The sequence below is a fragment of the Aptenodytes forsteri genome, unplaced genomic scaffold (assembly GCF_000699145.1).
Source record: "Aptenodytes forsteri isolate BGI_AS27 unplaced genomic scaffold, ASM69914v1 Scaffold245, whole genome shotgun sequence".
In the NCBI taxonomy this organism is placed as follows: Eukaryota; Metazoa; Chordata; class Aves; order Sphenisciformes; family Spheniscidae; genus Aptenodytes; species Aptenodytes forsteri.
In genome coordinates this window covers 891,998-908,868 of record NW_008795686.1, presented here as the reverse complement: position 1 = coordinate 908,868, position 16,871 = coordinate 891,998, and the positions used below count along the sequence as shown (strand labels likewise).

The window sequence follows — 16,871 nt, the reverse complement described above, 5'->3', positions numbered from 1 at the left end:
ATTTGCAGAGAGAAAACATTTACCTCTACTAAACAGCACCTGAAGCCTAAATCCAGGACGTGCTGCTGATTATGCTTTGAGTCAGTGTTAAACATTGACAACAGCACAGGCATCCACAGGGTTAATTTTAAAAGTAATAGGTACAAGGTCATCCTTTCAGTTTTGCTTTTAGTCAAGACCTCCAACATCTCTTTCATGATCAGAGGGTTAGATAATATTTGCAATCTAAACAAAACAAACCAAAAGTCCTTTCCAATGCCCCCAAAAGCAGCTACCTTTGGTTCAAGACTCCCAATGTCACAAAGCCTTGTAGCTGTTTCTTCTCAAAATGGTAGCCAGGGACAGGTTACTGAGCCCAGCAGCTAACTCAAAATTCAGAAAGATTACTATTTTAGACATCTACAAAAACTAAGCTTTTTCAAGCCTCCCTGATCTTTTTGGGGCAATACCCCCAGGCATGCACTTGCTCTTACAATGGCAGATAGGAAAAGTAGTCATAAATGCAAACGACAGCGTGCTTAGCTACTCCAGTATAAAAATAGAGTCCAGATAAGACGAATCCTACAAGATCAACAAGCAAGGAGGAAACCCTTGAGAGATACAGTAGCATGTAATAGTCAAGTATTTCATCAGGGTTACCAGTTCATCAGTGGTACAGTCTTTAAATGGAGAATTCTCTTTATCAGTCTCTTTCAGATCAACCAAAATTCCCGACAGCAATACCTATGGTGTTTTTCATAAATTATGTCTTTAATTTCAGGGTATACATATGCATCAAAAAAGTCAGTTTCCGATGCTTGAAAATAGACTATCCACTGCTCCTATGTACAGTATGCTGAAAACCAGCTAGCTGGCTAAATCAGATGTTTCAGGATGCTTAGAACCTGCTAGTACCAATGCACAGCTAAGTGTACTTACAGTGTCTGCATACTAATTTTGGCATTAAAACTGAGCAGTAGGGTAACTTAACACGTGCAGAAATTTTAAAAGCTCAAAAAATCCTTAAATGATGACTTGAGTTTAAATATGTCCCACGTACATACGCAATGCAGAAGCATCTTAACCATTGCTGCTTTTATAGGCATATTTATTCATTTTCAACTAATTTGACCACAAGAAAGAATTTTATTAAACACAAGTGACTTTGTTACAAGAACTCTCCAGCAGCAAGAAACAGATAAGCAAAGGCCCTCATTTGCTTAAAAAAAAAATTCAGACTTCTACGTATTCAAAAAGGCTATAGCATAAGATACAGAAGAAAGCTATGTTTAAAAAAAAAAAAAAAAAAATCCATTTTTTCTGTTACCAGTTACCTCCACACACTCTGAATTGCTCTCCAATATATTATTCACAGGTTTCTTAAAAGCCAACAAGGTAATACGAAACTCATCTGTCAAACAGAATTCACAGAGGAAGCTTCAGAAAATTTCTACCCAGATGCAACTATTTGGAAATTAAATATTGTCTGGTATCCAATTTGCAACACTGAACATTGCTTAATTTCTTCTAGATACTGCTTCAACATTAGACTAATCTATCAGTCAGCATTGTGGTGGAACCTTAGGTATGGGTTCCCCACTAGCTATTTGGGGCAAAACTGCCATACTCTAAGAATTGCTAATAAATAAAAATGAGCCAAGCTCTTTAGCTGCCAAGATGCCTCCTCAGCCTCCAAAACCTTGCAGCCAAACTAGAAAGTCCAAAGATGACAGCTATCAACTTGTATTTCAGTACTGTGACTGGATTTACAGAGTATGTACACACATCAAGTGTCAACACAACCAACTTCTTGTGGAATACTACTGACTGTTGCCATGGCTTGCTTTAGGAATTTAGGTATACCGTTGATATTATATACAATTATGTCATATATTACTTATTAGCTGAAATTCAGTTTTATTTCTCACCTTTTATTTATTTCTCACTGAAATACACTGCCTAGGTCTTACACACAATCCACAGCATGTTGCAGATTAGCCTTAGCAAGCGAGTCCCAAGCAGCCTTTGGGAGAATACAGCTATGAGGGACTACTTGAGAAGACCACTGAAGCGGTCAGGCAGTTGGACCAGACGATCGTTGTAGATTTCTTCCTTCCAAAGAAACTATTCTATTATATTTTAAAGCGTTGGTTCACGAGGTGAAATGGACCCTCTGGTAGCAGTAACTAAGGTGCCGCTGAGCAAGTGCAGCACTGACTGATGATGCAGAACAGGGCTTGTGCAGTCCCAGCAGGCAGCCTTTCCAGAAGGCTGACACAACACAAGCAGAAGCAGATAAAAGTGCTACAGGAATTTATAAAGCATATTTCATTAACTGAGCTTAAGGAGAGTTCTTCTGGTTCAAGGACTTAGTTCATGATTGACTGGATCTTGTCAAAAAAAGAGCCCCTGAAGTACAGAGTTAGGTGAACATACTACTTCAGCTATTTCAGAATTGAGTTTGGTATTCCACATGCTGCTAGAAGTCTAAGCTTTCCTCTGCTGAAAGGAATGGCCAGACTTCATAGCCCCGTAGCATCTGAAACCCATAAAGACTAAAACTCTCCACCTTCACATCATGTCTCACTTTCAGAATTTTTAACTGGCTTTTTTAACCAAGAGAATCACTATTCTGATGCCGATTTAAACCAGGCTTTCAATAGGCTTTCAAAAACTATACATTCATAGGTTATGACACTTAGGATTTACAACTGTTAAGCAGTTTGGGCTGCTCTTCTGTTCCAATTTTACTGGCGTCAAAACTGCCACGAGTGAACAGCATGGATCTCTTCCTCCAAGTAAGTATCCTTTTCACATTAAGCACAAAGCCAGGCACCCAGGCCAATTTGCAAGTGACACTGAAAATGGACCAGCACAACAGAATTTAAGCAGCTACAGCGTAAGTGAATTATGATGTTAGAAGTTTTGATGCATACTGACAGAGAAGTTCAGCAATCAAATCACAACTTCTGCATTTAAACTTCGAGATCACTGTGCCTAGACCAAGACAGTAGTGCTAGTGCTGCTCTGAATTTCATCTCTGGACCAAGACTGTGTCAGGGAGAGATTATGAAGCAAGCCACACCACAATCTCTATGCAGTCTGTCGTCAAAAATGAACTTAAGCTACAAGCTGCAAAAATCTGCCCTTTAGCAGGGAAAGAGCTAAACAGTCTACCCTTCAACTGTAGGTCAGAAGTCATCGTGAAAGACATTATTTTAGTTATATCAGTCTTCAAAAATAGCTTTAGGCAGTTCTTATTGGCAAGTTGGGAGGGCTTTAAAATGTTAGGTGGTATGACTTCCTACCAACATTTACATTCCTGGTGTGCTTCCTAATTACAGAACTTTTAGTTATTACACAGATCCAAAAAGACTACAAGAGAAGCTTACCTGTGTAAGATCAGGGATATCGCCTTTGTCAATTCCAACTTGCTGCGGATATAAAAGAGGTAAAATGTAAGTGCGTTATTCTATTGCAGCAGGCCCTAATTTTGACTAGAACTGTGGTACGCTCTTCAACCTATAATGCACTTCTTCTATAGAAAAAGACTACAAAGTTAGCAAGTGCAGATGCCCATCTTTCCAGTAGCTACCTTCAACAACCTTCAGCAGTTGGGTTTTTTTTTTTAACAAATTAAATATCCATTTAAAAAAAAAAAAAAATTAGTTTGATTCCACCTAGGTAAAATACTGCAAGTCCGGCAGGGCTTTCTGGTCATACACTGTTGTCTCAGAGGACAGCATTGGTGAACTGCCGAACACATACCATCCAGACATCTGACTATCCTAATGAAGTTCTCTGAAATTTAGCTAGTGAGCAAATCCTAGAAGACATCACTTAAAAAATTGCTAAAGCTCAAGTCACTTTGTTGTTCTGCCCTTCTCTCCTAGCATTTCAAATACAGCAAGACGAGGTCTAAGTCTGCAATCTTCTATTAGTTGTCCTGTTGCTTCACCACGGCTCTTCAAAGTGCCTGTTGGTTCAGCTTTTGCAGAAGAACAAGCTCCACTGCATCTAGTAATCCTGGAGTATAGTCACTATAATCCCTGTCCCACAAAGCTGACCTATAGGTGTCTGAAGTACTTCATTCCCTCATGTTCAACATTCATATCAGACATTACATGCCATTAAGGAGTCTAGCAGGCTCCTTCATAAATAGTTAAGTAAATTAGCAAAGAAACAAACTTTTTATTCAGCTCATTACTGCCGTCCATTATAATGAAGCATGAAACATGGAAAACGTGCATCTTATGCCAGGGAGCCAACTACCACAAATGAGAGCCCAGCAAAAGAGTTAATTAACCATGTAATATTTGTATTATCCACAGAAGAGGATGATAACAAGGATCAAAACCAGGAAAATCTCACATTCCACTTAACTTGTAGTTGGCTGCAAAGACTTAAAGAGCAGACTTATAAAATCATTATGCTTTTATTCCTAATTGCTGTATCTTCCTCTAATGTTCAACCCTGTCCTAGAAGCATGCATTTATTACAGCATTTCCAAGAAATACTGATATAGTTGAAGTCATATCACCTGTTATGTTACCAGGAAAGTTGAGGCTGGCTGCACAGTAGAGACATGTGGAAGTCCTAAGCAGGGCTTAACTAGTCCAAGAAGAGCTGAACAAGCAGATCCAGGAACTTCTATACTGCCTAACATTTATACACACCGAGTCAGATGCTTAACAAGTGCAATTAATATTTTATATAGGTGCTAAAAAAATTCACAAAATACTTAAGTGCCAGACTCCAGAAGACTGGAAGTCACTTACCTCTGCAACTTTAAGAAACTCTGATACTCTGGTCATTCGAGTAAGAAATCGTTTGTAGATTTCAAGAGCATCTTTACATTGTCCCTTTTTCATTTCAAAAAATTTCTCTAGAGAAATAATTTGGCAAATTTCAGTTAAGATATCTTACATTAGGTCTGCATTCATCAGCAACTCTAGTTTTCAGGAAAAATCATGTTTCAAGAATATCGCACTCCATTAACATTTTTCTACTTGGACACTAATCTAGTGGCGTTCCTAATCCTTAGTAGAATTTAGAAGTTGGGCTTGCTGAGCTGCTAAAGAATTATATAGACTGGAAAATTGCACCCCAACCAGCCATAGCATTGTGTGTGATGTAAATCAGGTTTTTAAAGATAAAAAGTAAGCGGGTGAAGTACCTACCAAAGTTAAAATTCAAAGTAATTAAGGATACTTAAACATATATTAATATGTCCTCTCCCAAGTTGTCTTCACTCCAAAGAACAGTACTTTTTCTACTTGAGTAGCTCTCTAAAGTTGGTTCGTGTCCATTATCAAGCACAACTGCCACATATTTCAACCTGAACTTATGCTTTAAGTAGCAGTAGACAGCGAAATCTCAATCCAATTGTTATGCCTGACACATTTGTATCTGCTCCATAAGCTTCCCATGCCTATAGTTTCAGTCAAAACACCTGGGACTTACTTTTATGAAACCATCAGAAAGCGCTGCAACATGGATGCAAAAAAATTGTCTGAGCTTTACAGCTCAGGAACATCTTTTTGCCTGTTCAGTCTCTGTAACCTCTCTGTTTCTTCCTGTTGTAGTTGCAGCCAGAGTTTTAGGTCAGTCATGCTGGCCAAGCAATCTCAGTTTTTAGCTGTCTTTATAGACCAGCTGAAGTGTTCACAAGTTTTAATAGCTGACCCTGTAGAAAATGAGCTTCAACTACGTTTCCTGCAGTTTACAGCAACTCCTGGTTTTAGACTTCATAACAAAGCTTTTTGCAGGGACAGCTTAAGGTGTGTTATGCTGGTGATCACACCAAGCTGTCTGAGCTTCAGAACATGCTCACAGCCTCCTATAGACTTTGTAGGCTGATGGTAGGTAGAGTTCTGGAGGGGATCCAGCTTTGGCAGTCATGCTTTCAGACATATCAGGAATGTTATTCAGGAGTATATTACTTCATATAAGACTATCACATAGCATATATAACAGAAGAACCTGGGCATCTTAAAAATGCAATCAAATAGCAAAAGTTGCTTTGCTAACCTTGCAGGACATACTATGGCAGCACTGTACATTTCTTCAGGCACAGAAATGCTCAGTACCTGTAAGTAGACTTCTGTACAATTTTAAGGGCATATGACAATCCAGCCTCCACTAATGTAAGAGGTTATGGCTAAAAGTTTTCTCTCACTTCAGAATAGAATAGTCAAGAAAAAATGTATTGCGTTTTAATGAAAATTAAGTAAAAAAAACCTGAAGCAGATCTGAAATTTGTTTTTCACTTGCTCATGGTATGTGAGATACAGACACTGGGTTACTTACCTAGTAAGTTAATAACCCCATCATTGTAGCAAGCAAAAAGTTTGATAAGATCTTTAAATAGAAGCATGAATGCAGCATTTATGACACCATTTGTCAGTTCATTTGGATGAACCTACAAATAAAATACCAGTTATTCACAGCAGATTTACTGAATGCAATTAGAAGTTTCAGCTTGCACCAGCTATCTGATGCTATTATAAAATCAAGCACTGACTACAAGCTTTCACACAAAGAAACCAAACAAAGGTTTCTGTTAGCAGATCAAGGATTGCTTTCTTCACCACTTTACCACTCCAAAACAATCCACTCCAAGCAGAGGAGTATGCCCATCAACAGTAAACATCTTAGTCTTGAATCCTTCACCTATCGCAGAGGTGGAAAGCAGAGATGCTATTAACAAAGCTTTAATGAAACTGGACAAAAGATATCAGTTCACAGCAAAGCTGAACAAAACCTCAGTAGTCTACTAGGTCATACAGTTGGGTTAATGATGTCAAGACCCTTCCAGTTCTCACATTAACTTGGGCAGAAAAATGCTTATTTATTAAAAGATCTTTGCTTTATTAAAAAATATCTCCTCTTTCAAGACCACGATCACAATTCCTATGCCATTTAAGTAACAAAAACACATTAATGAGACATACTTCTAAGGCTTTCCTCTGAAGGCTGTAGTGGGCCCTGCCTTCCATCTAGGAGTGCGTCCTTCTGCCCACCAAGAACTGAAGAAATCCATCTTGAAGTTCTTCTAAGACCTCTTTGCAACGTTACACTGTACCTCCTACAACAACTGACTCCTGTTTTTATCCTTAAGGCAGATAAATAATCCCACCAACATTCATAACATTATTACGTTATAAATATATTGTAGACAGTTATTTCTATGAATAGTCTAGATTAAATTTTATCCAATCTAGCTTACAGCTGAAAACCAGATGAAGGTTTTGAGGAAGCCAAACAATGTACATGTGATATTTTAATGGCTTTTTCTGTCCCCCCCAAAAGAAGTTGGTTGCCAAAAGACAGAAAAAAAAGATTCTTCAGTCTCCTTGCTTTGTCCATTTCTTCCCCTCACTGATACAGAAGATGCAACTCCCAGCTCCGAGTCAGCATTCCTCAAGAGCCCTCATTTCCCATGCTGTTCCTCTACCCTCTCTACAAAAAACCAAAAAGTAGAATCTGCACATTTTGTACATATAGGAAAGGGCCATCCTTCACCTCACTCTACCTCAGTGGGATACTGAAAAGGGGATTCTTTGCCCACATAATGGTATGATTAGTAAAGCATTACCTACAAGGTGAAATGTTTTAATTACAATGCAGCATTCATAAGTCACTGCCCAGTGTTAATGCTGGGTCAGCTTCAATACATACATCAAATTCAAGTAGTGCATCAATTTGTTCCTGCAATATTGGCATACTCTTCAGTAGCTTTTCAGGAGCCATTGTTCTCATTACACCATCAGCTCTGCAAGAGGGAATACAGATTAGAAGCCATGGTGTTTCCCCTCTCCCCAAACTGATTTGTTGTCTAAATTTAAGCTTAAAGCTTATAATCCATTTCAAACATTTGGAGCACTGTCTGATTCTCCTGCTTCCCACAACATCACAAGAGCTGACATGGAAAATACTTCATTCAGCCACCCTCCCTGACAGCAGGCGAAGAAGGGTTTTGTGCTAGGGTGATGAATGCAAGAGATTGATCACTTTATGGAAAGATGACACTGAGAGTTTAAATAACTTGACAAGAAATACTGTCACAGAAGTACTTAGAGAACTGATAGTCTTTGTGCATTAGGTTTGTTATGAATAATTAATGACAACTCATTGCTAAGAGTACTTTTTAATGACGTGTCTGTGGTCAATGAAGAAAAAAAAACTCCATAGGTTGTTTTTTTCCCCCATCAAGTGCCACAATATATGCATGCCAATTCAATGACAATTTAAGTCAGGGCAATCTTTGCTTAGCACTTCTTTCCTCAGTATTCCTGGGTACTAATTAATTCCATTACTCCACGCACTTCCACTGACTGTGACCTGCCTTATCAGTACTGAACCATTACTCCAACAGGATCATGCAGCAGTCATGGATGTGTAGCATTCTTTAATTGCCGCCCATAGTCTTATAGCAGTCTCCACACATGCCCAGTTTTATCTCTCAGTATCACAAACCTGCACAAATCACCATTATGTATTGCCTCGTTCTGGCCACTGACAGGTATAGCATCTCCTCTCGGTGAATGTATACCACCATTTTTACCTATTTTATGCTATACCTATTTTATGCTATAGCACCTTGTTTTGAGCACCAGAAATAACACGGATAGAAAGCCTTTCCAGGAACATATAGCAAGGCAGGAATAGAAGGATTCCCAGCAACTCAAACTTATGTTTATTTAGCATGAAATGTTTGAAGGCACTAGGTGACAAAGGGAACTTAAGATGCTAGCACTACAGCAGCCTGCTGGATCAAAGTCTGCCTGAAATAACAATCCAAATAGCTACTGGTCTTCATGTCAAAAACTTCTTAGTAATTCGTATTCCAGACAGGCTCAAGAGATAACTACTTTGGTCCCCACTGTGGGAATGGCATCCAGCTACACAACAGTTTGAGCAGGAGGAGAGGAAAGCCTGGCAGCGACGCCTGCATTAGCAGCTCAGAATCCCAAGCTGCAGAATACTCCAGAACTGCCAGAACGATCCTGTACGCAACTCATGATTAGCAGGAGCATCTTTAGCATGCAGTCAATTAAGCTGCACCTTCAGTGGGTGTTAAGGCATTTGCTGTGTTGTCTGTGCTTCAAGAGAGAATCTAGAGCCATTAAAGTCCCAGTTAGAAGAGTCAGAGACCAAAAAAATGTTCTGATAAATACCAACGTACTACTCTGGGCTGGGTTAACTTTTTTTTTTAAACACAGTCCTTGTGGGAAATAAAATCAGTAGTTTACAACCTTATTCTGTTCAGTTTATAACTGTTTGCTGTGTTGCCTGCTAAGAACTTCAGGTGTTCACTTCAGTTTTCCTTTGTAATCAGTCATCTTTCTTATGGAAAGCGTCTGGAGAGTAATGAAACATTCTAAATATAGTTTCAGAATGTTTCCTTCTCCAAATCCTAAACACAGTCTCACTGCAGCACAATTTAATTAAGAGTCAGATTTAACGCCTAGCACTAAAAGCTCCTAGTTCTGCAAGGCACCTTACTTTAGTCTTCAGTATTTGCCTTACTACCCAGTCTTTCCTCTCCTCCTTATGCAATTTTTAACCCATTACAAATACTTAAGAAATCCAACCATTTTAGTGTTTCATTGCGGCTAAAAAGAACATAAGAACTAAGTCACTGAGACCCTAAAATTAAACGTAATGCCACAAACAAGATTATCATGGGTCAGGCAACCCTATCAGTTTATACATCTAAACTTTGCTTACCCTTTCTTCACTCTTGCAAAGTCAAATGCCATTTGTCTGTAGGAAAACGCTTTTTCATTCAAGTATCTACTATAACGCCTTATAAAGGTGGACATGTCATAACCTGCAAAAAACAGTTAGACGTTTTACATTTAGTTTTCATGCTTGTTTGGAGGTTCTTTAGTAAATGATAATATACAGCCAATAGGCCCTAAGGTTGTGTGATCTCTGTTGCACTACGCAACCACACATACAGAACAGGCATCACAAGACATCTTCCAGCTTCTGAAGAAAAACCAGTAGTGCTGCACCAAAACAATCTACCGCTGTCCTCTGCTTCCAACAGATTCATCCAATGCACCAGTGGCGTGGTTCCTGGGGAAACCTGCTAGTGGCTCCTACACAGTTATGTGGTAACATTATTTGGTGGCAAAATTAGTTACCCCTCTATTAACAGGGAAAAATGCCAATTTAACAAAGAGTTTATACTTAACTGGTACATGACTTCCAGGATAAAGATCGATTTCAACTTAAACACTCCCACTATTTTACATATGTCAGTCCCTCCAACTCTTACATTGACCCTCAAAATTCCCCTGACTAGGTATACCAGAACAAAGAAATGATGATGACATTCATAGAGATTAGTGCCTTCTTTGAACTGTTATACCAGAGATCTTCAAGGCACATGACACTGTAAAAGCAGCCTCAAACTTCAGTGACCTTCAAGCCTGTAAGACTTCTGAACAGTTAGTATTACAGTCTATCCTTCAGGTATTTCTTTCAAAGTTTCTTCCTCTAAGCTACAGAAATGTGTGCAGAAGGCAACTCATCCTCCTTTTCAGTACAAGTCCCTTTTTGCTACCTTTGTTAAAATCCACACCCCTTGACTTAGTCATTGACTGTATTTTTCCTTAGTATCTCTCAACATTAAGTATCTCTGCCAACTCAGGCTTAACACTACCAGCTCTGATGCCCCATTATCTATGACACACCGTTGTATTATCTATGAAATGGCAATTTAAGTTTAAAGAAAGTGGCAAAGAATACAAAAGCATGGATTTAACAGAATTCCTTGTTGCCAAATACCAGTATCTTCGAACATGCATAGCATGTTCTGCTTAGACAAAGACAGTTTTAATATTTGTTTGGCTTTGTTCCTGCCCTGTGCTACCATTTCTAAAAGATGCTCAAGTCTTTTTGGTGTCACATGTCTCCACTGAGAGATGGAGTAACATGGCATTGCTTCCATCTTGCCCATTATTGTAGCATTCCTGCATTCTGCATACAGTCTACAAATATTCTCTGACAGCTGCCACATTAGAAGTTTCCTCTCTTCTCTACTAGAGCTACCATGAAGCAAGCTTTTTCTCTGTTAAGTGAAGCAACAGGAAAATTCACTAATAATTCCAGAGTTAAAGTAGAAAAGCAGACATTGTAAGCTTTAGAGAGAACAACTCCTTAATTTTTGCCTAGACCTTCTAAATTCACTACTCAAATCAAAACCAGCTAATTCTTTTGATGCCTTCCCCCTGCCTCCCCAAATTAAACATTTGTACAGACAATTCCTAAAAAGTGCAGTGTCCCCAGGCAACCAAATTACCATTTAAGACTGAGTAAAAACCAAAAAACTGAATGAAAAGCTATCCATTTCATCCTTAACTCCCATAACAGTTAAGGAGACAGTTGACCCAGCCCTGATTTCAACCAGCACTTTCTAAAGGAGTTGTACAGTTTCACCTCTTGAGTAAAAATTTTGCAGGAACTGAGAAACATTGTTCTGAAGTTGTGCAGCAGTTGACTTGAGCTCCTGTATTCATTAAGTACTTATAGAAAGGCTTCAGTAGCACATTTTGATATTATTTGCATCTTATGATTGAAGGAGCAAATTAACAATAGTATCTTATTTGGAATCTTGTTAAGATTATAGACATGAGTAGGCTTACCATGAGATCCACTTTTGTCCAGAAAATTGCTGAGATTGAACAATGTGTTTCTAGATGCCAGGTACTGAATAAATCTCTGCAACACAAAGTTATTTTCTTATCACAGGTTGTATCTGAAGGCTTTGTACCTCCTAGCAGGAAGATTACCAGTCTAGCTCCAGCATACACACATGAAAACCCAGATTTTTGTCTTAGCCTGCAATACGTTCCTCAAAACCTTTTTCATCCATTCAGATTAATTATGTTTAGCCTGAATCTCTACTAAATATCCTTCTGTGTACAGAAAAATAGATTCTGTGCAAATACAAACCAGATTGTGGAAGGAGCAGTAAAAATGGTTAATTCTCAAAGAGATTTGAGGAAGCACAAGATTTATCTGCTCGCAAAGCAGCATATCCAGGTAGTCCCAAACTTTTCAATCCAGCAGTCCTCAGTTTTAGCCAAGCCGAAGGCCTGTTTTAATAACAAGCAGGCCTCACATCAAGTACAGGAACTGACAGGCTGAAACAGCTACAGAAAGCAAATCAGAATATTGGCCAAAACTTGGAGCGGAAAAATAGGACAGGAATAAAAATTTACGCTGTGACATTGGAGAAGTTCATTGCATGAAAACACTTTATATACAGCCAGGGAGGAATTGTTTCACAGTCACACTAAAGCTCTTCAAGTATGCTTTTGGTTTTTACGCAGACATACCAGCCTATACAGGTCAATAAAAAGCAAGGGCAAGGAAAACACAATCCAAAAGGCTATCAAGTTGATTTTATAGCTGTAGGAAGATTTTAATGCTCATGCAGAGAGGGCAGCTATTTGGATGGCAGTACACATGTGCCAGAACATCAACTTTGACTCTAGTCAAAAAGTCCCAGGTAGTCTTTAATCCTGCATAGCTCCGTTTTCAGATAGCACATAAATTGTCAACATCCTGGAACAAGCTACTGCTTGCTCTTATGCTACAGTTTTGTAAATGAAGAGACAGATAATCGGCATGCCTCCAACTATGTTGTTAAAGGTAAGTTTGCTCCTCATCAAGAATCATTCTTGCCCTTTGTTCTCAGGTCCTTACTGGTTCAGAAGAGATGCCTTTGCACTACTAATGTTTTTGGCTTGGAGCCTGCTCAGTGCCAATGTGGTCTCAAGAGAAAGCTGATTACACTTACCTCATTACCATGAACCATTAGATGATGTGTGGTAACTAAGGCTTTGAATACGACCACCCAGCTACTATTTGTTGCTCGCTCAAAAAGCGTATCAGCCATCTGAGGAATATTCACATTTGTTTCATTAGTTGCTTGGATCAAGTCTGTAAGAGAGAGAAAAGGAAGGTGTTATGTGCTACAGATAAGATGAAAAAGTTTGCAGCATGGCCAAGCTCTCAGCCCACCAGGCTGCAAGCCATGGTTGTGACAAACAGCAAGTTCAGTGCTTACGTTCTACATTTAAAAAAACAAAACAAAAACAAACAAAAAACCAACTGAGATTATATTAGTACACGCTGACAGCAAAACTAGTCTGACTCTTTCGTCCAACGGTACTAGCTTTCCAACAATTCTGTCCTGAGCTATGTCCCAACCTTTCTCCATCTTCATCCCAGATGAAGTTAGGGTGCACAACATCACATGACTTTACTGCTTGCAGGTTTTCAAGTTAATTGTGGCAGTTCACTACCTCTGGGTTAGATGAGTAAGTATTATTGAATTCTTCACTTACAGGTAATACGTCAAGCACACTGAACCCAGTCACATCAGCAAAAAGAGGTATCACCAGAAACAGATACTCTAGTCATCTCGGAGGTTAGAATTTTATCAGCGTGCTACAGCACACCTCCTAGAGTCTCTATAGACCTAGACAGCAGAAGAGTGCATTCAGGCATGCATTAAGACCTCTTCAACAGCAGGAAAGAAGGCAAGGATAGACATTAGTTTATACTGAAGAATAATAGTCTTCTGCAAGCAACTGCACCTTACATAGACGCAATAAGACATTAGACTGTCTTAGGGAACAAGAATAAAATACAGTTTTGTGTCCTGTACATTAGGAAGGTGTAGACTTGCACAGGAGAGTACATGAAGTTAAGGTAAGTACTTAAATCATAAACAGTAGGGCAGCAAGCTTTCCACTAGCATCTCTATCCCACATCTACTGATAGGATCTTTGATTTACCTGTTACCTACAGACTCTTGCTAGGTAGCCAGCAATGACCTTCTACAAGCTATTTACCTAATTTTTGAGAGACAGTTGGAAACTGCATACTGCAACTGCATGACCAAAACCCATATGATGCCAGACACAGCTCTGGCAAGACTTCAGGAGAAGACTTCATGCAACACAAAGAACACAGAATACAGACCTAATTGTAGGGCTGAGGCTTAAAGTTTGAAGACCTAAGTAGAAAAAGTTAAAAATTAAAAAGTTTAACTACTAGACTAAGCATTATCTGTGTTACTAATGAAAATACTCGTATTTTACTTTCCCTGAGAGGACAGTAACTATTGTTAATGATTTTCCACGTATTTCTCCCCCCCCCCAGTCTAGAGATGTTCATCCAGCTGTTCAAGCCATCCGGTGATGACAGATATTCTACCCTAGAAGCAGACAGGCTATTCTTTGACTGATCCTTGCACACCTAAACTATGTGAGTCTGCCGTAAACACTCTATAGGAGTTCAGTTCACCTGGGCAGCAGGGTCACCACTTTACAGACTTGCTTTCCCTCCCCAACACAACCCCGTATAATGGAGGGCATTAATGCTGCTCAGAGCGGAAAGCCAAGGTTCAGACTGCTGTGAAAACTACTGATTCTGCCTCTGCAGGGCAGGAAAAGTCCAGAGGACAGGTCTGTCTAAACAGACCGATGAGTCGCATCAGCTATTGAGTATACAATACACCTGGTGTATTCAGAAACCCACAGAAACAGATCTACCGGAAGCATTCAGAAGTTCAGTAAATTATTATTTTTTTTTAATTTATGGCAAGTGATTTTTAATGGGGTTTTTTACTTCTATTAAACAGACTCATTTAAGATACAAGAAAGCTATAGCTCAGAGTCAGAAGCCTGTGAAAAATGCAGTGCTTGTGTTTAAAGTTGTCTTTTGTATGGGCACAAAAGCCGCAAGTTGTCTTCAGTTTCAGTTCAGTGGAATGATTTTCTGTAATGAGACAGAAGACAAAAATTATGTGATCTGTTCGCGAAGTTTGATTTTAAGATGTTTGTTGTCAGGGTGTTTTTTGTTTTGGTTGTCGGTGTTGTTTTTGTTTGGTTTTTTTTTCAGAACACCTTCTGTAATGTTAACTTCTATAACCTCAGTAATACTACCCCTGAAGGAGGTAGTTCTGCAGACAAAGTATTACAGTAGTAAAGCCATGCTATTGAATGACAGCAGTTCAAGCTCACAGAGCTCCAACAATTCTCCTTGATCTTGTTGTATAAACAGGCCAATAATCTTTTATTCTGTACTGCTGATTAATGCATTATAGAAGACAGTGGTTTGTAAAAGCCCAGAAGCAAGTCACAAGTGGCTTGCTCACTGTTTACCCCATTCAGAGGTTTTACTGCAGATGACAGCATTTGTCCTTAGTATATGGAAGCATGCATCAAATTTGCAAGCTTTCAGTCCTAAGTTTCAGTACATAGCTCACTACAGAAGACGGGTGCTATAAATTGTGTATTCCATCGGTAGATGTTAGATAATGAAACCTCAGAGGAGTCCACCCACAGCAATGCTGGCAACGGGGGCTACAAGGCAGTATACGCTACTGCAGCACTGCTTCTAAAGTCACTCAGTCATTTCTGCCTCCTCTCCAAACCGCTGGAGGGTACGGCATCTCAGTCTGCAGCTCTGAACGTTTTAGGACACGTGTAATTATGGTGTGCTGAGTAGAGAGGTATGACTAAATTTAAGCCTACTACTTTCAGTAAACAGAAAATAATTAAACCACGCACGAAGATTTTACCCATCATCGAGGGGTGGAGGGGTGTTGGGAGGGAAAAAAGGAGATGGGGGTTAATTCTTGCAGAGCTGTTTCCCATTAAGTCACACTATGAAGTTAAGGAATTCAAGCTTCCTGGGTTTCTTTCCCAATACCATAGAGTCTCAGCTTAACCAGCAATCATCAGCATCTGGAGCAACTCAGAAGCATAGCTAACTTTAATGAACTCCGAGCAGCAGAGTTTGGTGGCTAAGCTGAATTTTAAAATAAGACTTGACAAAATTCATTTGCCTTCAGTGTGGTAGGGAAGAATAGGTACAAGGAAAAAGAAAACACATACAAGAAAAAAGAAAATCTAGAAACTACATTTTCAAAAGATTCAGACGTTTACTAGTGGGACAGAAACTTGTCTCTTCAAAAGAGAATGAAGTTCAGAGTCTTCCAAGCAAGTCACAGGTGACTTGTTAATACGAAATAGATCATATTAAGAAGTACCAGCTGAAGCACAGCCCATCAGAAGCCGTATGAAGCAATCTTACAAAGGTGATTCTGCTTGGGGTACACGGAAGTAGTACAAACAAGGATTAAAGGTACCTACCTGACGAAGTTTCTGCTACTGCAGGCATTCCTGTCAAGTACACTGACAACTAATCCCGAAACCCAAAAACTGAGCTCAAATACAAATTCCAAGCACAGTAAGAAACCAGGAATGGTACAGCAATAGCAGCCAGTGCTTTCATCACGACTTTCACACAAGCGGAGAAGTTGGAGAATGAAGACCTATACCCTTCATTTGAATCTGTTTTACTGTCGGACTAAATTATAATTGCCCATCACAGTACATGATTTCTCCTATTTCCTCTCTTCACATCTTGCTAGCTGCTATTTTGAACACTCCTTCAGACTAGAGATCCTTGTTTAAATTACACATTTAATGTGGACTTGAATATACTTTTTCTAGTTAAGTTTTCAGATGCAAAACCTATGCACATAGAAGGAATAAATGGTTGTCAATTCTTTGACACCTTGATAACTTAATCTAAACACCAGCCTTTAAAATCTTTGACTAGCCAATTTTTTGACTCAGCCTTAAGACATTTACAACTTATTCAGGGAAGAGAAGCAAGGCTAGAGTATGATTAACACCATTAATAAAAAGACAAACCTGCCAAACTAAGGAAGATTGGTAGAGGGTTCAGTGAGGAAGACCAAAGTAAGTTAAGACACCTTAGCTCTTCATGACCTTTTAAAGAGACCATTAAAAGATTTAACTAATTTTGGTGTTTGTTTGTTACGTTCATAAGGT

General features: G+C 39.1%; 1 protein-coding gene across 1 annotated transcript in view; it reads right to left on the bottom strand.

Annotated features, from left to right (window-relative positions):
• SNAP91 (synaptosome associated protein 91) overlaps positions 1-16,871 on the bottom strand; it is a 68,088-nt gene that overhangs the window by 35,751 nt on the left and 15,466 nt on the right. The window contains 7 exon segments of the mRNA XM_019472986.1: positions 3,372-3,413; positions 4,758-4,864; positions 6,289-6,400; positions 7,660-7,753; positions 9,712-9,814; positions 11,637-11,712; positions 12,797-12,939. Coding sequence (XP_019328531.1) covers positions 3,372-3,413; positions 4,758-4,864; positions 6,289-6,400; positions 7,660-7,753; positions 9,712-9,814; positions 11,637-11,712; positions 12,797-12,939 — 677 coding nt within the window.